Source organism: Protobothrops mucrosquamatus, unplaced genomic scaffold (genome assembly GCF_001527695.2).
Source record: "Protobothrops mucrosquamatus isolate PMUCROS unplaced genomic scaffold, P.Mucros_1.0 scaffold3229, whole genome shotgun sequence".
In the NCBI taxonomy this organism is placed as follows: domain Eukaryota; kingdom Metazoa; phylum Chordata; class Lepidosauria; order Squamata; family Viperidae; genus Protobothrops; species Protobothrops mucrosquamatus.
The window spans coordinates 158,376-181,197 of NW_015389226.1; the positions used below are offsets into that span (position 1 = coordinate 158,376).

At 37.2% G+C, this 22,822-nt stretch overlaps 1 protein-coding gene across 1 annotated transcript in view; it reads right to left on the minus strand.

Annotated features, from left to right (window-relative positions):
• The window catches only part of ARFGEF1 (ADP ribosylation factor guanine nucleotide exchange factor 1), a 54,694-nt gene extending 34,582 nt beyond the window's left edge, over positions 1–20,112 (minus strand). Inside the window, exons 1-8 of the mRNA XM_015826674.1 lie at positions 20,025–20,112; positions 10,350–10,380; positions 9,523–9,679; positions 8,283–8,429; positions 5,432–5,611; positions 2,687–2,963; positions 1,979–2,092; positions 691–866 (exon numbers count right to left, since the gene is read on the minus strand). Of these exons, the coding sequence (XP_015682160.1) occupies positions 691–866; positions 1,979–2,092; positions 2,687–2,963; positions 5,432–5,611; positions 8,283–8,429; positions 9,523–9,679; positions 10,350–10,380; positions 20,025–20,112 (1,170 nt within the window). The remainder of the gene's footprint in view (positions 1–690; positions 867–1,978; positions 2,093–2,686; positions 2,964–5,431; positions 5,612–8,282; positions 8,430–9,522; positions 9,680–10,349; positions 10,381–20,024) is intronic.
• Between the last annotated feature and the right edge of the window lie 2,710 nt (positions 20,113–22,822).

Below are 22,822 nucleotides of genomic sequence, written 5' to 3' on the forward strand. Positions count from 1 at the left end.
CATATATAATACCGGCTTACAGCAGATAAATAATCTGTGTCCTATGCTTCTTATTGATTCACGTAATTCCGAATCAAAGCACCTGTACTAAAGATGCTATTTGTCAGATCCCTATGTTCTGTGTGCATGGGATTTCTTATTCTTTTCGGGTTCTGCCATTATCCTGGGGGGGAGGGGGAAGTTTGAGGTGCCGGTGTGTACTTGCTTTGCTCTGTCTCTTGTTCTATCCTCTTTGATGAGTCTCTAACAGGGTGAGAATGGAATGTACTTCTGGCTATCTGCCTTATCTCCGAGTGCAGAAGAAACGGTGCAGACACCTAACAGCCTTGGAAACGGTGCCTTTTCACTGTTCCCTTGCCGTTTTCACACCTGCGGATTGGCCTGTTTGAACTGTCCGGATGGACAGTTAGGGTGGGGTTATTATGGACACTTTTAATTACTTGATTCACGCAGGAAACCCTCAGATCCTGCCTTCTATTCCTGCTGTCAACACCTCCCAATAAAAGTTCCTTTTGAAATGATGCCGTTTCAAGAGTTCTGCTTTCCTGGGAGAACTGATTGAGGCGGGTTCTTACACTATCTTATCTAAGCTTTGTTTACGTATTATACAAGCTAGGTGCATCAGTTGACTGTAAATATCCCCCAAATCAGTTTAAAACTATAGTTTTCAAAGCATAATCATTATTGTACCTGAGTATCATTGGATGAGACAGATAACCTGTCATCAGGTAATGATGGTGTATACACAATAGAAATAGGTGTCCCAGGAATTCCATTTGCCTGGATATTTTCACTATCACTACCATCCTCTGAAGTACCTATTGGTCCATCAACCACAATCTTTTCCGTAAATCTCTCACCTATATCTAAAAGAAAAAAGAACTATGTTATACAGTAAAATTATGGCATTTAAAAGTAATTGGTTGTACAATTAGAAGTACATTGGACTAATATTACACAAAAAACAACTCAATATATATTACCACAAAATGAATTCTGAGTATTATCAGTGTGCTATTCTTGATGCCATATCAACATTTCTTCAGCATTTCTTTAAAAATTAGTGTAAATACGATTAACATTCTACATCAAAGCTATGATTATTCACTAAGCAACTCACAATAGAACCATTATGATCTGAATCAGAATATATCTATATCTAGGATACCAAGATGAATTGTCTAGGATATTTTATAATGTTCATTGTAAATTACTTATAGGTTATAAGTTATAAATGCTTAATTTTTACTTTATCTTGAGTCAGAAGCCAAACAAGAATATTTTCAGATTTGACAAAACATTTCATAAGGTGCTTGAATATAAACAAATTTACAATAATTATTTTAGAACAGAACCTGCTGTGAAAGAGTTTACACATAACAAAAAAACCTGGCAATGAAAAAGAAAGTAGCAAATTCTCAAATCTTGTTAACCTAGATCAGGCTGTCTCATTTGCTTAAAGACTATTCAACTTTCCTTTAAGTTTATAAAGAAGTCTGTTAGCAACTTCAACTGTATTTCTTAATTTTACTTAAATTTTACTTTATCATACATGTTTCAGGAATCGGGAATTGATAAATTAGCTACTCTCAAGGCTGCTTTTAATGTCTTATAAATGTTATCAAAATTTGTATTAACTTTAAACAAATAATAAATCCAGGTTTAGGTATCCAACCAATGATCTCCAGCTTTTTCTCTACGGAAAAACAGAAAAGTCCCGAGGCTCCCTCATTGCCTTCCTTCAAGAGAAAAGAAATTTAGTGATCCCCTTACAGCTCTCTGAACTGTACTGACTGTTTCTGGGGGTTGAAAACAGCCCAGTCTGCATCTATTTTTTTTTTTAAATAATCATAAAAGTATTACTTTATCTAATATTTTTTCCATATTAGTATACATAAAACTTTACTACAATTCCTCCTATAAAATTCCTTTAATTTCTACCTCAATTCAGCAATATGGTTTAATGAAAGTATACTACCTCTTACTACTATGTTGACCATTTCCTGGACTATAGTCTGTACAACATCCTGAGCTGTTTCTTCACGTTGATTACTTTCTCCATCATAGGACCCTGCATCATTTTTAGTTAGAGCTACAAAAGAAAAACAAATATATTATTCAAAATTATCAAGAATCCAGTCTGGTCAACATATTTCTAAACTATAAATGCTACATAAATACATTATTTTATGTTTGTTCATAGCATTCACTATATCTGGGCTTCTAGAAAATATACTTTAAAAAGCAATATGAAATTACTATAACTGTATGTTGTTTTTAACCAAATGAACGTATTACTCTTTTTAAACAAAAAGACAGCTCAATATGACATGTATTCCACCTAGCTCAATTTTTTGTAACTCCTCAAAGTACCAGAGGTACCTCAAAATCTCAATAGTAAAATATAAAGCAAATCTGCCAATTTTCAGCAGCATACATATTGCCATTTAATGCAAAATAGAATTGTTAAATCTCTAAAAAACCTCCATTTTACTCATTAAAATTGCCTGACCCTTTCTCCAGAGACATCACAGGGTATACCATCTGGAACTTCAAAAGCAACAAACAAGCAGAAAGCAAAGTTAACTCCTAAGTGAGAAGATCGCCATCTCTAACTTAAGTTAGTTTGACAATAAGATAACAACATGCCCTCTACCATCCTATCTTGATTAATCATCATTATTACTTTCTGCTGCTGTTGCTTGATCAGCTTCTGTTTGTTCATTTTCTGCATTAGAAATATCAGATCCATTTTCTCCTTCTATATCTTCTTGAAGGCTTTTGTCCACATCATTTGTATGATGCTCCAAATCCACTTCATGATCCTGGGATAATTGATCAACAGTCTCCTCTGAAAGATGCCTTAATTGAGGTGATTCAGGCTCATGATGGCTTAAAGGAGATTGCTGAAGGTGATACTGTTGCCGATGTCTCTCTTTCTCCATTTGCTTGGCTTCTTGAAGCTATAAATTGTATTTATATGCGAAAATAAAGCATGTTATTAATACATGTTATATTTGACAGACATACTATTTTGTACACTTGGAGCCTTAAAAAGTTGGCACAGAGCTGAAATTTTATTGTGATACATGGTTTTTTTAAAAAAATATGAAGAATGCTCATTAGGTAATCATCTTAATTAAATACAATTCAGTTTTTGACCTGGATCTAGCCACTTTACGATCACAACTCTCAATATACTATTGGGAAGATAAGAACTGATCTTTCTCTTAAAAACTTTGTGTATGATGTAAGTTTGGAATTTGTTTTATTTTTTTCACATGGTCCAATCATATGCAAAGTCTGTTAATTTGATTTATACGTTTAATTATGAAGTAGTAGAACTTTTGATTATGTATCTAACTATCTAGCCACCCATCTCATGAACTGGAGTCTGGGAGTTATATAGCAAAAACAAAATAATAAAAACGTTTTAAAATAACCATAAAAACATGAATATAACGTGGGGGAGTATTTAAAAACTTATACATAATAAAGGCCTCTTGCAGGCTCCTTGTTCCCAAGGGATCCCCAGATCTGCTGAAAAAAATGTCTTGAGAGATCTCTGGAAGGCCAATAGGTTTGGGCTAATCTCACTTCAGAGTGAATGATGTTCCAAATGATGGGTGTTAAAGCAGAAAAGACTCGCTTTTGGGTTCTGTAAGATGGAACTCCTTAGCATAGGCATGTCAAACTCGCGACATCATGTGATGTTACGTGACGTATTGCGACTTGTTCCTCATTGCTGGCAAAGGGGTGGGTGCGGTTTCGGCGTGACACATCCAGCCAGCGGGCCGGCAGTTTGACATGCCTGTCTTAGCAGATGGGACTGTAACAGCCTTCCTGACTGCCCTGATAGTATGGATAGATGTAATCAGAAAGAAATGGTCCCTCAAATATCCCAAAGCCATGTAGAGTTTTAAATCTTCCCATGCAAACCCCTGCAACCTCCAGGCACCAAGACAGGACATCAACAGCACTGCTTAGTCTACTGGGGTGGAGATATACAACTGAGTGTACTCATGATACTTCACTCCATGGTGGAAAATGATCTCATCTGAAGGTTTGATGTTGATATTAAACAGGAGTGTAAAAGGTTCCAAGCCCTGCAGAACCTCACATAGCTTGCTTGAGTTAAGGATGGGATCTCTCACTTTCAATCAACATCAGTACCAGCTCCACAGGAAGGAAGAGAACCAGCACAATAAGTATTGTTGAATCGCATTCTACAGAGTCAATCCAGAAGGACACCATGATTGATAATACTGAAGGCTGCTGAGAGGTCAAGTAGAACAAGGAGGAATACACTAACCCAGGGGTCCCCAACCACTGGTCTGTGGACCAGTACTGGGTTGCGGCATGCCAGAAACCGGTCCGTGCAAACAATAAAGCCCCTTCTGTGGGATGCAGGCAGTACAAAACCATGCCCCCTCCGGTCCGCAGAAAAACCTTTCTCCACAGAACTGGTCCCTCATGCTCAAAAGGTTGGGGACTTCTGTACTAACCCATCATGCTCCCACTAGGTTATCCAAAAGCATGACCAATCCCTTTTCTGTCTATATCTAGAGCTAAATCCTGACTAAAAGGGATGCAGATAATCAGCTTTATTCAGGATTTGCTGAAGTTATTGTATGACCATTGACACTGGATGAAAATTGTCCAGTATGATGGGATCTAACAATGGCTTGAGGGGGGTGAACCAGTGCCTCCTTAAAAGGGGAATAACCCCATCTTTCAAGGAAAAGTGCAAATGCTAGAATCAAACTACTTCAAACCTCAGGCTTACTAGTTAGAAGAGGCATGAATCTAAGGAGCGGGTTAGAAGAGGCATGAATCTAAGGAGCGGGTTATCGACCTCACAGCCATGTGACCCTGTCCACCTCCTCAATCTCAGTCCTTTAGTTATTTGGTGGCACAGTGGTTAAAATGCAGTATTGCAGGCTAACTCTGCCCACGGTCTGGAGTTCAATCCTGATAGGCTCAAGTATTGACTCAATCTTCCATCGTTCCAAAGTTGGTAAAATAAGGACCCAGATTGCTGGGATCAATATGGTGACATTATAAACCACCTAAAGAGTGCTGTAAAAGCACTGTAGGGCGGTAAAGAAGTCTAAGTGCTATTGCTACTCAATGATTTCTAAATGAAACAATAATTTCTGGCAAATGGGTATTTAGTTATTTTAAAGTCAAAGCACATATGGTAAGACTGGACTTCTTTATATTTGGTTAAATGATTTCCAGTGTTTTTGGAAAGCTTGTCCCAACTTTGGAACACACCTTTAGGGTTGGAATGGGATGTTTCAGAGTTGGAACACTTTTCCCTTGTATCTCTTGTACAATTCAACTGGCAAGCCAAATTTAAATGTTTGCTATTCCTAGAGCTGAAAGAGATTTTTGAAACAACTCTTTATACAGATACAAAGAAACTTACCGCTTGGTTTTCCATACGTGCAAATATTACATTCAACATTTGTGTGAGAGTGGCTTTGGCTGTGGTTTGATTTATGAGATTCTTGCTTGCAAGGTAAATATTGTAGCATGTTCTCACAGCTTGCAATACGGTCCCTTCATGTATCTCTATGTGTTGAGATGTTACTGCTGTTAATAGAGCCTAAAAATACATTACATTTATTTGCAAAGTTAGAACTGCAGTTATTTACTTAGAAGTCTTGTACAATATTTCTCAGTTCTTTTACATGTAATTGCCACATGCTCAATTTATGAATATACTTTGTAAATAATGAGCCATATATGTACACACATAATGTATAGAGTTAATCTGCCAATATCATAATATGTATTCCAATCTACAAGCACCAAAAACTTTAAATGAGATAGGAGCAGCATAGAAATGTCTTTTTTACTGACAGTTGATAATGCATTTAAATTAGTCTTTGTACATATGGATATGTATCTCATTCTTTTCTAATGAACACTTCTAAGTAATCAGGACTTTATTTGTCCTCAGAGTCAGTATTAAGATACCAAGCAATGTTATCTGATGTAAATATAATAAATTATTATAATCAGGTCGTGTCCACTTTGTAATTGGTATTAACCCATAATCCTTATAAAAAAAAATAACCCTATAATTTAAGAATTTGATCAAGGGTATAAGCTAGAAATTGTACAAACTTCAAATCCAGTTAATATCCCAAGAGCATTAGAGGATTTAATAAAAAATATATTAGATTATATTTTAAAAAGTTAAAGAAAAAAGTATTTATTGAATTATAATGGAGGCATTTGATTGTGCTGTAATAGATTAGGGCAGACATGTCAAACACAAGGCCCGGGGGCCGGATGTGGCCTGCGAAGTGGTTTCATGTGGCCCGCGAAGCCATCCTGGAAACAGTGAGGGAACGGCCCCCGCTGCCTTGGCCCTGGCCCAGGCCAGCCAGGAACCAATGTACAATTTTGTTGTGGCCATCTATGCTGAAACGTATTCAGTCTTAGCTCTACAAGGCTGTCTGGAAACGGCTTGGTGCCGCAGGTGCTCGAGGGCCAGGCTGGGTGTTTGACCTCTGCTGCCCAGGGCTCCGGGCAGCCCGTGCCACTATCCAGCCCCCCACGCATGGCTGGAGAGGAACAGTGAGGCTCCTCCAGTGGACCATTCTTTGGCACTTGCCCTGGTCCCACCCCCTTCTGCCAGAGACCCTCAGATCTGTCCCACTCCTCCCAGAAGAAAATGTCTAATAATGTGCTATTAAAATATCCACTGTATACCCAATAATGATCAAAGTTAATACTTTCAATTGTTAACAATTCTAATTACCTTGTAACCATGAGACCATTACTCTTTTCTTGAGTGACTACTCTTTAGAAACCATTAAGATTGCAAAATTTTTATTAATAGCTATTGCAGTTAGTTGTCATTTGCTTTCTCCCTCATGTTATTAATTGCTAGGTATTAATTGTTTCAGGATTTACTTTCATTTTTTAAAAAATCCTTTTTATAGTTATTGTATTGTTGGCCTTTTTCTTTGGTCTTGGACAATAAATGAAATTTCAGTTTGATTTGATATAACTTTTGCACAAGTGCAGAGATGTTATATCAATTGATTTACTTATATTAACAAAATGAAAATTTATCCAAAGGCCTGGAGTTGGGTACAATAGTGTGTGCGTGTATATGTGTATGTGTATGCGTATGTGTATGTACAAGTGTGTATATATGCTTGGATAGATAATAAACAAGAATCCAAGAATTTTTGCTAATCAAAGTTCTGAGTATTTCTGCCAAACGTTATGTCAAGATACTATTAAATAAATTAAATAATTACATACAAATTAATGAAATTATTTATAGTACAGAAATACATTTTATTAAGATTCAAAGCACATTTGCCAGCTTTTTAAAATATTATTTAATTATATTTTATTTCAAAAAAATATTTCTTTTAACAAACTACCGTATACTATTTAAAAACTGAATAATTCAGTAATATAATTATATCACTATTTTATCATAAAAATATTTTTGGAATAGATACCTTATCTATTATGTTCTCTGAAAAATGAAAGAAATAAAAATAAAATAATAAAATAAGTTTTTAAAAATCCTACATTAAAAAAATCACAAAAACACAGAAAACATGGTCTCATAACAGACTGGGTTAGATCTTTTTTATTTCTAGCGTTTTCAAAATTCTATAAAAGGAATATAACTTAGTTAGAAAGGCTGAATGGCAATACATACAGTAAAAATGTTTTCTCTCTTACTCAGCTGTTGTGCCTATGCAGCTTCAGAAACACCAGTTTTAAAGTTTTTAGAGATGTTTTTATGGAAACTAAGCCAATAATTTCTTATCAATTTTTAAAAAATAAATAAAAAATAAATTTGGATAATATTCAAGCAATTTGAAACAATGGAGTATTCTATAATACTCAATGGATCAAGGTTTAAAAAAATAAAAAATAGATTGCTTATAGATTCAGCTGGTTTGGGAAAATTATCTTAGAGTCTATTTGCTCCTCAGGGAATGTTAGACAGCCAACTTTTTGCTGGTTCATATTCAATATGTAAATACATTCTATGTATGATACAGAGTGAATGAATACTCTATGAGTCTATGACTCAATAGAAAATACTGACATTTTTAGATATGAATAAAAAATATTCATTAGACTCGTAATTTCTGTTCACTATAAACTTTTTTGAAAAATAAAACTAACCATGGAGAACCTCTCACATTCAGTAATACAATTGTTTATCTATAATTTTAACCTCAGCTTCTGCTTACTGTATTTAAAGTCTGCTCGTGTTAATAATGCGAAATTACCTTTATAATTTGTAGTTGAACACCTTCATCTGTCTGTGGACCTTGGAAGCAGCCACATATTGTTTCAATAATTCTATCAATCAATTTTTTCCCAGGAGCAGTACTATCTGGAGCATTACCAGTCAAATGCCCATAGGCTATAAGTTTCTGGGAGTAAAACAAGTAAACAACAATGAACAAGCAAAGCTAATATATTATACATTATATTTTTCAGTCAGGGAAATCCTCATCTAAATATCACAGTAAGTTTCAAGTTTGAATAAATATCAGAGCCATTTAGGAATAAGTATTCTTTATCCTTATCCCTGTAAAGATAAGATTTTGATACTCTTTCAGAAGGGTCTGAAGACATGCTTCTGCAATGGGCCTGGGGACCCCAGAATGATATGGAGTCTATCAAGTGGCTTGTTGGGGGGAGTATTGCTTTTTGTATTGGGATTTTATCCTTGTAAATTGCCCAAAGTCACTGAGAATAAGTTGGGTAACCATATAAATTTTCTTAAATAAATAAGACCTTGGGGTATTTTCTTCTCCCGGGTTCACAGTGATTGCCTTTTTCAGACAACTGAACTATGGCATAATAATAACAAATCACTGTCATGAACAGGGAAAAAAATGTTGTGGTTCACAACATTTAAAATATTGCTTCACCACAAACTAGACCAGTGATGGCAAACCTTTTAGAGACCGAGTGCCCAAACTGCAACCCCAAACCCACTTATGCATTGTCGGGTGCCGGGTGGGTGTGGCTCATTGGCTGGGTGTGGCCAATTGGGTGGGTGTGGCCCATTGGGTGGACGTGGCTGCGGTGGTAACAGCAGACTGGGTTAGATCTTTTTTGCAAGATCTTTTTTTTCCCGCGAGTTGAAACTGACTCATTGATTGAACCTTTTTTTTTTTTGCATATGGCGGTGAAGGCCTAAAGCAAAAAGGTTTTATAAAACCCAGCTGAAGGCCTAGGACTGGGGCGACAGCACGCGTGCCCACAGAGAGGGCTCTGAGTGCCGCCTCTGGCACCCGTGCCATAGGTTCGCCACCACTGAACTAGACCATTACCTTTATAGATCCCAACTATACCACTCAATTCTCTTTTTGACTAAATTTAATTTTTTAAAAAATGTTTAAATCAGATTTTTTTACATTGATAATTGGATAAAATCAATTAAAAAATTCCTTAAAAAAGAACATTAAAAGCAGGCAATAATAGCACATATTTCAGGGAATATAGATCCATACAGACCTGCAAACAATCTAACGATGTATTAACAATTCTGGGACACTTGGATTGACATGCCAATTCAAATGGTAAGAAGTACTTGTCTGCTTCAATAAAGCTAGTCTTTGATTTCACTGGTGGAAGAGTGCTTGAACCAGGTTTTGTTTCTCCATGAGGTGGACTAAATAAAATGGCAGTAAAATAAATAAGTTAAATATGAATTCAGAAATACCTAGGGCTATTATTATATACTTGTTTTATCTTTAATATCTTTATCTGATATTCTTACAACCATATGGGGAACGGTTACAGTTTTCTTTTGTTTTTAATAATGCTTCATTTTTTGTACAAAAATGCAAAAAGTGTTCAAAGATTTTGTGCTTCTTAACTTGGACATTCAGAGATGACATATTTCATCATTTCTCTGAACTAATTTGAAGCCAAAGCTATTAGAAATTATATGCTATGAAATTTTAAATTTATTCTTCATTTTTACAAAACTGAAGTGTTTCAATTAACTTATACAACACTAATACATAAACTAAGCTAGGACCTTTAACCATGGTTTGTGAAAGAAGCCATAGAATCTAACCTGTTATGGGTTGACATGCATATTATATTAAATCATAATATGAAAAATCATATTATGGATAAATGTTTATGTATGAACTAAGCCAGGCTGTCTCATGAAGTTTCTGTAATTCAGACACGATAAAGTGCTAAAAAGGTAGTTTATAAATCCTTCTCCTTAAAAAAATAGAATGGCAGATTTAATCTCCATATAGAGTCAGATGTTTGCACATAATCATCTCATAAACTTACGTATTCATATTTAATATGAACAAAATTACCTTTGTTTTCCAGTTTCCGTTTTTATTTCCTCTGGAAAAAAAAGCAAATAAAACCTTTTTTATAAGAATGATTAAAACTTTAAAATAAAACTAATTCCCACATCTCATATATAACATTTCAAATTAAAAAGCTGAACTTACTTACCCCCCTCCCAAAGTACTAAATAAATATAAATAGCAAATTTTCCTATAATATAAAAATATGGGAAAAGCATGTCAATCAAATGGCAGCCATGATATTATTCCTTATATTGTTTTCACATATTTGTGAGGGAGATCTAGGAATACATGATAAATGGTTTTAAAGTTTGCAAACATCTAAGGAAGTTGCTGCAATCTGGGATACTTTACAATTTGGAATTCTCTGAGTTCACAAATGACAATTTGAAGAGGTACAGCTGATAGTGACAAATAAAACAACAAAAAACATAAAACATAAAGCAGTCACCTAAATGTTAATTAATAATAAATCCCTAGAATTATCAGCAACAGTTCCATTATATATTATGCCTGATCCTATTTCTACAGTGTTTGGGCAACATTTATCATCAAGAAGTGTGAAAATTTGCCTGGTCAATCAAAAATGTGTGGTTATTAGGCTGACTCTCTTCTATGGGGCAATTGCATGTCTTATACTTAATGCTTCACTTCCAAAATGCATATCAAAGTCACAATCTCTTCCTCCCTTAATCAGTTTAAAGCCTGAAACAAGGACTACGATTCTTCAGCACTCAAGAAAAGAGCAATTTCAATACTCCTTTTCCCATGAGAATGAATATGATTCAAATATTAAGCTTTTTTCCCAAATCTTGAAGGTTTCTACTTCATGAAGGAACTCCTTCTGTTTTTTGTATCTATTTATTCTTATTATTAACTACACTGATCATGTTCATTAAACACACTTATATTGGTACTTTCCCTAATATTTGGTATATTTTGGCTTTAAAAAATTATATTTCATAAAACTTAAAACACCTACAAATGTTCAGTATTAAAAGTTACAGGAGAAGGAACCCAAGACTGAAAGCTCTTAGTTCAGGCCAGGTTATGTTGCATTTTACATTGTACTGAACTCTTGTTTGTTTATTATTTATATTGTCCTTATGTGAAAGAAGGGGGATTATATAAAAACATTTAAGATGATACTTACTATTACAGTGTATTTGTCAAAGCAAGAACATTCGATGTTAGTATTCACTTATCATCAGTAAATCTCTGAGATATAGACTAGACTTGGGAACTTGGGCAAAAATAACTGAAGAAGGCAGTACCAAGTCATTCCCAAATGTCTCCAAAACAACTGTATGAACATCTCAAGGGCTGGTTTCATGCAAAGGAGACTTATAATTACTAAATTAAGAATAAATTTAGGAGTTAGGCAGTAAATTAATATAAGTAAATAAATTTTCCCTAGGGATTGTCACCTATAAAATTTTCAGATCTTATTGGCATTAGATTTACTGCTTAACTCAAATTTACTACATTATTGGTTTTTCAACTGCATTTTAAAATGAGACATTTTCTATGGATAAAAAATAGTGAAAAATTGCCATCTTTCATGATTCAAAACAATATTTTAAAGGCTATAATATTTAAAATATACAAACACAGAATGAAAAAGCTTTTGAAGTATATACTGTACATCAATTTCCTTCCTTTCATCATCATTACAAATACATTACAGCTAACATTTCAAGTTTAATAAGTCATGAGGAATGAACCAGTTAGAATTTCCCTAAATATATAATGAGATTTTAAACTTGCCCACATTAAAATATTATCTGGCTTCCATAATACAATATAGTCCTACACAATAATTTCCCCAACATATACTTTCTTGTTGAAAAAATATTTTATGTAATTACTTCTGATACTTTGTTTAGTGCCTGTTATTATTCTACCATTTTATACATGAGAAAAATTACTGGAGTTATACTTTTTGCACAAGAGAAATTGTAGGCATTTTTAAAATTAAGATATCATAGTGTTAATATTAATAGCATTTCACAATGTTTGGGAAAAAGAAATGAAGAACCAGAAATGACCACAAAAGCCAATATAAAAAGAGGTTACAGGGCTACAGAATTCCAGCTGTTCTTCAGCAGAATGCAAAATACTGAATTTGCAAGCAAATTCTGTGTGTGTGTGTTTGTCTATACATGTGCGGGTATACACACAGACTCATACACATAATGAAACATCAGTAAACCACCACATAATCCATATTGAGATTATCTGACTTGGATTTTTGTGCATTTTTAAGAAAAGGCCAGTCTTGTACACAAATATTTATGCTACAGTACCTCGTTTATTGGCTGCTTGTTTAATGATAAAATTATGATGACACTGGAAAAGGAGACTTCCAACCTATCTTCAAAGTTGCAGCTGTAGCATTCTTGTGGCCAGGTGATTGCAATTTACAACCTGTGCAGCATCCTACAGTCATGTGATCATTATTTGCAACCTTCATAGCCAACTTCTGCCAAGTAAAGTCAATGGGGAAGCCAGCAGGAAGTTGCAAGTCATGGCCATGTGATGTGGCATTTAACAACCACAGCCAGAATTGTTATCATAAACCAATGTGGTCACATGATTTTGTGCTTAATGACTGCACTATTTGGTGACAGAGTTGCTAGCCCCATATGTGCTCAGTAGGTGAGCACTACTTGAAATCCAGATTTCAGGGTTTTTTACTTATTGAGGAACTGCCAGAAGGCATACATTTAAGCTTAATGAGCTGAGGAATGCCTGAAATATATTCTTTCTGTGACATATATAGGAAAAGAAAAAAGAACCAATCAAGCCAAACTGTGTTTCCCCAGAACTTTTCTGGAGTAATGAAGTACGAGAAGTATATGTCTGAGAATAAACTGTAGTCAGCCTAAACTTCAAAACTTTTAATAATGAAATAATCAAAACAGGTCTGCAGAAAAGCCTACCAGAGAAATACCTGGACATAAACTCTCACAAATTAATCTGGTTTATTTAATTTAATGCTTATAGGTGTTAAATACCAGATCAGGAAACAAACTTATAAAGCTTTAATCCAGTGGTTCTCAACCTTTTTAATGCCGCGACCCCCAACCGGTTGTAAGTCGAGGACTAAACCGGTCGTAAGTCGAGGACTAAACCGGTCGTAAGTCGAGGACTTTCCCTGCCCGGGAGCGCCACGCATGCGTGGTTCCGCCCCCTGCGCCGGCCGAGGCGTAGCTGGCAAGCGGCAGAGACGGAGCAGGCCGACCATCAGCTGGCCCAGCTCAAGGGAGGTAAGGCACCCGCCGGAAAAGGGGAAAAAAATGGCGGACAGCCTTGCCTGGCGACCCCCGTGAAATGGTCGATCGACCCCAAATGGGGTCGCGACCCATAGGTTGAGAACCGCTGCTTTAATCTATGTAAATAGCTCCCTACTAACATAACTCCTATTGGACAATTTGCAATTCTCTACAACAAAATCAGGTGGTGACTAATATCAGAATTGGAGTAGAAACATAACCTTTAAGAAACAAGAGTATCACTGGGGGAAACTCAAAATTTATACAAGTAAACAAATCTAAAAATTAGCAGAGATTCCTTTTTCCTCAAAATAGCAATAATGACGGAGCATGTTCAATATACAAAGAACTAGCCATTTAAAAAATTGAATATTACAGTGATGTAATTAAGTGAGATTGGTATTATTGTTTGATAATTTAAGTCTGCAAGCGACTAGGTTACAGCCTGAGATTCTTTGGAATGGCTTGGAAATGATGCAAGTGGATTGCACTGATGTTACTAAAAGCAGGTGTGGTGGTATGGTTAAGGTGTTGGATTGCCACCAGGGAAATCCAGGTTCAAGTCCATACTCAGCCACAGAAGCTTTGGGAACTTTAGAATGATCACTCTTCCCCAAGCTAGTTCAGATGGCTCCTGTTGTGGGTAAGAAACAGAACGAAGGAATACTGTGTACAATACCTTGACCTCCTGAAAGAAAGATAAGATGTAATAAATAAATTAATCTCAAAAAACAATTCAGATACTGATTCTTGCAACAAATATATGAGATCAGGAAATAAAGTTCCAGGCTTTTATTTATTTATTTTATTTTATTTTTCCCATTTATACCCCGCCCTTCTCCCGAGGGACTCAGGGCGGCTTACAGGTAAATAAAAACAGTGCAATACAATAAATATCTCTAAAAACCAAATTAAAATATATATTAAATAACCTGTATTAAGTTTACTATTATAAAATCCCTTTAAAATCCCTATAAAATCCCCCCCTAGGCCAATATTTAGTTAATTATCTTCATCCTGGCATAAAAATGGTACAATTAAATTCTGTATGACAAGTCACAGTTGTTTACAGAACTAACAGCAAACTCAGATGGTGAGTAATATCAGGACTAGATTTATAAAGGCATTGAGAAACAAGAGCATCACTAGGAGAACTTCAAAATTTATACAGGCAAAACTTGTATAAATATACAAAATATATAAAAATAAGGATACTTTCCTTTTCCCTCAAGAATCTAAAGGGGACTGCATATACTTAGTACATACAAAATAATAAGTTTAAAAAATTAGAGATGGTTTTTAAATGTTACCTAGGGACAGTCTGCTGCAGGGTCACAAGTAATAGCAAATTGTTTCAGTCCACTTAACATTTAGGCCAGCAATTAGATTTATTCATGCTAACTCAAGATTTGTTTTAATCTAGGCTGATTGAACTACAGCAGTATTTTGTATATAACCCTAAATCAAAAACAATTCATACATTGCACCAGACCAAATCCTAATCAAATATATTACAGGTAGTCCTCAAGTTGTGATAGTAATTGGGATCCGTATTTCCATCACTAAGCGATGCAGTCATAAAGCACAATGTCATGTGACCACATTCTTAGCAATGGCAATTTTGGCACTCCCCATTGCCATTGTTATCCAAATTCTGCCAGTCATTACTCAAGAACCCATCCAAATCCAAGCCATTCTGGGCTCAGTCCCTCCCAACTCCATGGCTCATTTCTTCCAAGGTAAGGACTGCCTTCCCTTCAATTCTCCCCAACTGCCTTTTTTGGCCACCCTGCACTCTGCCTTGTGGGGCAGCAAACAGTCCCAGACCCGCATAGCTCTGAGTTGCTTGCCATGTTGCAGTTCAGAGACTTTTTGGCATGCTGCGGCTCTGGGGTTGCAAGAAGCCTCTGAGCTGCAGTGCAGTGTGAAGCTCCAGTTGTCTCTGGAAGTCTCATCCACCCCAGCCCATACCAGCCATGCAACATGGTGTGAAGCTACAACTACTGTGGGAAGCTCCAGGGCTGTGGCCCCAGGAAGACACAGATGCTTCCATCCAGCTGCCCTCGCCACACTGCATTCTGAAGTCCCTGATGCTCCAGCTGACTTTTACTATCTTCTTGCTCCCACTGCTGACAAGACATGCCCGCTCTGGCCCTTTACAAGGTGGCTGTTGGCCATATGAGGCCATCTTCCCCAGGTCTTGTGAGGAAACTGCCACATGTGGCCTGAAGAGGAAAGCCTTGTATAGCATGAAGGTCAGCTAGGGCGATGAAGACTGCAGGGTGCCAGAGGCCAACAGGGCATATATTTGGAGGGGGGGCAGCCTGACAAAATGGAATGCTGAACTTACTTCTGAGCTAAATGAGCATCTTATCCTATGATAAGTTTTCTGCTCAACTGATGAAGGGGAAGCACAGAACATTGATTGCCATAAACAGACAAATCGCAATTGCCTTTACATAGCTCTCACTACCAGCTTATTACTAACTTAGTACTACTATTTGATAAACCGTTATTCTTTCGTTCCTTAACTTTGATTGCTTTTCTCTTAATTTGTGACACAGTGCTGGATTAAGATCTTTTCTGGCTCAGGATCTGGATTAGCTAACTCAGCCTGTTCCTCTGCCACTTCATCTGTATGTTCTTTTCATCTGATTTCTGTGGTGGCTGAGTGTTAGACTGGTGAAGCCCGTTTTATTTGCATGAATTCACTTCTTAAAAAGTTTTAACAGCTTTTAGAATGATAAGCAATTTCATATATGTCTGTAAGAGGAGATATGTGTTAGTTTATAGTGGCAAAAATTCAGGAGGTGTCTGGTAGCACCTCTTCTGATTAACAAACTTATAAAAAGTCATTTAAGCTTTCATGAGCTACAACTCCCATCATCTCTATGCATCTGATGCAATAAGCTGCAGCTCATAAAATTTATGCCTTTTTAATATTTTTTTAATCTAAAAAAGTGATATCAGACTCCTCCTGATTTTTTGTCCAAATATCTTTTTTTTCTTTGTGACTAGGATAATACATTCAGGTTTTGACCACTCCTCAGCTTTAGCTTCGAAGAGGAGGTAATATCAGTTTTTTTCTTAACCTTGGATCAATAGTTTATCAATCCAAAGCACTAATTTAAACAAAAACAGGTAAATTTTTGCATACCAATTAAGCAACAGAGGAGTAAAAAAAGACGAGAAGGTAGTCCCTTAAACTAATGGTGCTGTGAGATCATAAATCAGAATGTTGTCATTCTAATTGGAAAGTAATTTTTATTAAATGTTATTAATTTTTTTAGAAATCAAATACAGCTATTCGACAGTTCATTTAGTGACTGTTCAAAGTTACAATCACTGAAAAGTGACTTTTGATCATTTTTCACACTTACAACCACTGCAGCATTCCCATGGTCACATAATCAAAGTTCAGATAGTTGGTAACTGACTCACATTTATTTTATGATGGTTGCAATGTCCCAGGATTATGTGATCACCTGTTGCAACCTTCTGACAAGCAAAATCAATGGGGAAGCCAGATTCACTTAATAGCCATGTTACTAACTTAATAACTGCAATGGTTCATTTAACAACTATGGCAAGAAAGATCATAAAATGGGGCAAAACTGACTTAACACTTAGCAACATAAATTTTGAGCTCAATTGTGGTCATAAGTTGAGGACTACTTATAGGACTGAGTTACAGCCAATTGGGAGGGAGCCTATTTAACTCAAACAGCAAACATTTAGTTTGATTTGTTCTTTGTTGCTGAAGTGAGTGCTATCATACACCTAGATTAAAAAAAGTTAAGAAGACAGGAATGAGCAATTTACCTTTCCAGAATGACACTTTTAGGTACATTCTATAATTCCTTACTTTCATTATTTTATAGCAGAAGGAACAACAAAATACAGGTAGTCCTCAACTTATGATTGTTTGCTTAGCGAATGTTCAAAGTTACGATGGAGTTCCCAAAAGATACTTACAACCTGATTCTGCTGTCTGTCCCCTGTGGTTCATATGACTGAATTTTGGCTGTTTGTGTTATCTTGCAGTCACTTGATCACAATTTATGACATTTTGCAGGAAACCAGTTTACTTCTGGTTTTCTGCAGAATTACCCTAGAGTGAACAATGGGTTCACTTAACGACTGTTGCAGAAAAGGTTGTAAAATTGGATCCAGTCATGTGATGATCTACTTTAAGACTATCACAACTGACAACCAAAATGGACAGGCTCCATTAGTTGTAAGTAGAGAATTACCTGTACTATTTTTACGGGTCAGAGACCTAGGCCACATTGTATTGAAAAGATAAGAGGTAGAATATTCTGTATATCATTTGTTCATAAAGATTCTCAGTCATCCACACAGAGTTGTCTGGAAGTTGAATCATGGCAAGTATACTTCTTTTTATTTGAAACATTTCACTGCTTATCAGCTTATCAGACTGAGGAAGCTACTTGGATATTTCAAATCAAAAAGAAAAGTCCATTTGCTAAGTTTCAATTTCCAGACGTATGTAGTTTGATTCCTAAACAATTATTCCTTATTCTGAACAACCTGAAAACCACATTAATATTTTGAACACTATTTCCTCAATGCGGAAGGAAAACATCTATTATATTGGATATCTTGACGACTTTTGCAGATAGCATGCCACATCAGTTTCAATGATATATTGATTCCAAATTGGTAATAGCCAGTTGCTGGAATTCTTGTAAGTCCATTCCATTTATCTCAACAAATCTTGTTCAAGAGAACTCTGGAAGTATCAGGCTTGGGAAAGAATCTACCGTATGGTTTAAGCAGCTGTCAAAGAGCTTGACACCATATGTGCAAACAGACAACATATAACTGGATACATCTGTTGATCATCACAGAACAAGCCTTAAACTTGGTAATTAGAAATTTCATTAGGCATCTAAATTTCATTAGGCATCTAAATATAATTCCTACAGACTTTACATGGTCAATTTTACAGTCTAAAGAACAGTTAGTCAGGACTGGACTAAAAGCATTTATCATGGCCTTTTAAAAAAGGACTGCAAGAGCAAATGATCACAAATGCTAAGGAAAATATTTAAGAGCTATGTAAAAATAATAGTAGGCAAAAGTCCTGTTCTGCAAAATGAAAACACTTTTACTTGAGAATAGTAAGTAAAGGCATTACCTTTAATAACAAAAATATATTGCCATTGAAGCAAGATATAACAACATCTTGGTTACAGAAAAACATCTAATATTGTATCCCATTCTTTTTAGCAAGCAAGTGTGCACTGAATGGCATAACATATAAAATAGTGATACATACCATGTTTCCCCGAAAATAAAACCCGGTCTTATATTTTTTTGGCACCAAAAGACACATTAGGGCTTATTTTCAGGAAAACACAGTATCAGGGTGATCAGCCCAGCTGGGCACACCCCCCCCCCCGGCGCATGCACAAGAGGTGGCAAGCTTGCAGGGGCTGACGGTGTCCAGCAGCCCCTTGGCATAGCACAGGTAAGTCCAAGCGCAGAGGTAGAGGGGAAAGGCAGGCAATCCGGATGTGCTGCATGGCCGCCTGGCTAGTGGGAGGCTCATGTGGCGGGACCACCAGCAGGCAGAGGCACGGCGGAGGGAGGCAGATGAAATGGACATGCTGCACGGCTGTCTGGCTTGCAGGAGGCTGGCACAGTGGCACTGGCAGCAGGTGGAGGCAGAGGCACGGGGGAGGAGGTAGGTGATCTGGATGTGCTGCACCACTGCCTGGCGTGCGCAAGGCTCCCATAAGCTAGGCAGCCATGCAGTGCATCTGGATCGTCGGCCTTCCCCCCGTACCTCTGCCTGCTGCTGGTGCCGCTGCACGAGCCTCCCACAAGCCAGGCAGCACATCTGGATCGCCTGCCTTCCCCTGCCTTCGTGCTCAGACTTATCTGCGTGGCATGGGCTGCAGCCAGACATTGTTAGCCCCCGTGTGCTCACCGCTTCCTGTGCTGGCCACCCCTACCCCCCAAGGCTTATTTTTGGGATAGGGTTTTATATTTGCAGCATGCTAAAAAGTCAAGCTAGGGTTTATTTTCTGGGTGGGTCTTATTTTTGAGGAAACATGGTGGTTGACTTGAAAATTGTACTCAAAGAGTATTTATCAATGTTTTCTCATTAAATTGGAATAAAATACTATATGGGATACCACAACCTTTATTCTTCAGTAATTTTCATTACAGATAGTCCTTGCTTAATGACCATTTGTTCAGCAACTGTTCAGTAATGGCAGCACTGAACAAACAATAGTTACAACTGGTCCTTGAAAGTATGGTTGTCATAGCATCCCTGTGATCACATGATCAAAATTCCACCATTTGGAAGCCCACATGCACTTTCTACTGCAGGGGTGTTTCAATACACATGCACACACGACACCATCTCCACCTCCAGCTGATTCTTTGCTGTCTTCTTCCTCTGCTGCTGGCCCAGAATCCAGGTACTGGGTGAGCACACAGCCGGTGGCTGTGCGCATTGAGCATGATATGGTGACAGAGCCTCATCTGCTATAGCAGTGGTTCTCAACCTGTGGGTCGGGACCCCATTTGGGGTCGATCGACCATTTCATGGGGGTCGCCAAGCAAGGCTGTCCACCATTTTTTTTGTCCACCATTTTTTTTGTCCATTTTTTTCCCCTTTTCCAGCGGGTGCTTTACCTCCCTTGGGCTGGGCCAGCTGGTGGTCGGCCTGCTCCGTCTCTGCCGCTTGCCAGCTACGCCTCGGCCGGCGCAGGGGGCGGAACCACGCATGCGTGGTGCTCCCGGGCAGGGAAAGTCCTCGACTTATGACCGGTTTAGTCCTTGACTTACGACTGGCTTAGTCCTCGACTTACGACCGGTTGGGGTCGCGGCATTAAAAAGGTTGAGAACCACTGTGCTATAGGGAGTTTGCAGGCCTGGGACAGGATGGTGACATGCAGCACTCTCCATCAATGGGTGAGGCAGTAAAGGAGGTGGCTCCCCAGGTAAAAGTAGAAACTGTGCCTGAAGCATTATTCAGGGTGGCAGCAAAACTGGAGGAAACGGAGGGAAGATACTTCCCAGAGGTGAAGTGCAGGCTCTGCACCTCACATTGGAAGTGTTCCTGGAGACTCAGCCTGCAGGGCTTTAACGAGGGTGGAGGCAAGCTCAGCGCCAAAAAACCTATCCACAGGTCCTCTGCTCACTCTTAGCCCAGCCTTCCTCCATCAAAGTCTTGTGAAGAGCCAGCAGATTCCAATACATTGAAGCCAGTAGACTGGTTCTCCAAGGGCACTTTCAGCAAAGGCTGGAGGCAGTGGGGTAGGTGGCAGAGCGCAGGAAAGCAAAAATGTCAGATATGGGAACAAGGAGAGGTAGGTGTGTCGGGAAATTGAAGTGGAAGTAAACACAAATCAGAAGAAGCATGAAGTCCTGGACTAACAACAGTGTGGTCCTGGTCTAACAACATTAACTGGAATTATTGCAACTGCCATCACTAAGTGGTGCAATCATCTTTCACCTAACAACCACTTCATGTAGTGATAGAAATTCCAGTCCCAGTTAGGGTCATTAAGTGAGGACTACCTGTAACAAGCTTAAGAGGAGAAACCAATGCTTACTAAAGATGAATATAATACAAAATTGGCTGGGGTGGCTAATAGTCTAAAAAGTAGGAATTAAAATTTAAAATTAGATTAAGGAAACAGATTGAAACCATCAGAGAAAAATACCAAGTTGTTCATTTGGGTAACAGAAATCAAGTGCACAGGGATAGAATCTGAGATCTTTCTTATTAAATGGACTTGAAAAAAAAGATCATGGAATAATATTTGATCGCAAATTGAGTATGAGTCAGCAGTATAAGATGACTGAAAAAAATGGAAATGCAAATTTAGACTGCATCATCAAAATAATTTCCAAATCTCCAAGTTCTATTTTATTCTGCATGGATCACAAAACACCTCAAGTGTCATATGCAATCCTGGGAACCTACTTTAAAAAGACTTCGGAGACATTGAAGCAAATGTATCAAAAGTGCTTTTCCAAAACGCAACTGCACTTTCAAAGTATCTTGCTTCTTACCCAAGAAACTTCTTCAAAATTGAAAAAGTTTCTTGGAAGAGAAGTGAATGTTTTCAAAGAAAAAACTAAGGAAGTCTAGTTGCCTTTTAAAAAAAGTACCTTTGAGACAACCCGGACCTGGATGATTGAGAATCTTCATAGAAATATTATATGGAGTAATCACCAAGTTCTGTTTCTATTATAACAAAGCAGAACATGAAATAAAGGATTTAATTTAAAAAAAACCAGATTCCAACTGAATCTTAGAAAATTGGGTATGTCTAGTTTAATGAAGAGAAGGACGAGGGGGGACATGATAGCAGTGTTCCAATATCTCAGGGGCTGCCACAAAGAAGAGGGAGTCAAGCTATTCTCCAAAGCCCCTGAAGGCCAGACAAGAAGCAACGGGTGGAAACTAATCAAGGAGAGAAGCAACTTAGAACTAAGGAGAAACTTCCTGACACTGAGAACAATTAACCAGTGGAACAACCTGCCTCCAGAAGTGATGAATGCTCCAACACTGGAAGTTTTTAAGAAGAGACTGGACAGCCATTTGTCTGAAATGGTGTAGGGTTTCCTGCCTGAGCAGGGGGTTGGACTAGATGACCTCCAAGGTCCCTTCCAACTACATTATTATTATTATTATTATTATTATTATTATTATTATTATTATTATTACAAATGGTATTTCAATTATTTAAAGTAGTGGAAGGTTTTCCTTTGCCTGATTTGTTCAAGGTCAAGTTTGTTTGTTTTTTAAAAAAAACCCCTTCATAGGAATGCTTTGTTTTTTACTGACTGTTGATCCAGTTCTCATTTGACTGTAAAACATGAAGACTGGAACAGCATAGCAACAGATTAAAATGAATATTTAAGAAATGGGAAAGAAGGAGAGTACATAATCTATACCCTTTCTACATTCTGAACACAGTCAATATCTTTCCTCTCAAATGAAAAAGTGAACCTAGCTTGGAGGTATAAGCTAACTGATTTTGTAAGATTTATACCTCAACCTATACATGTAGGATGAGTTATGCAGCCTAATTCTATAAATGTGCTTGTTACCTTTTATTAGATTGTCATAATGATTTGTATAGTCAATACAAACAAGTTTACTATGTACATTCATTTCTATATTTCTAGTAATCACTGTTATCTTGATTT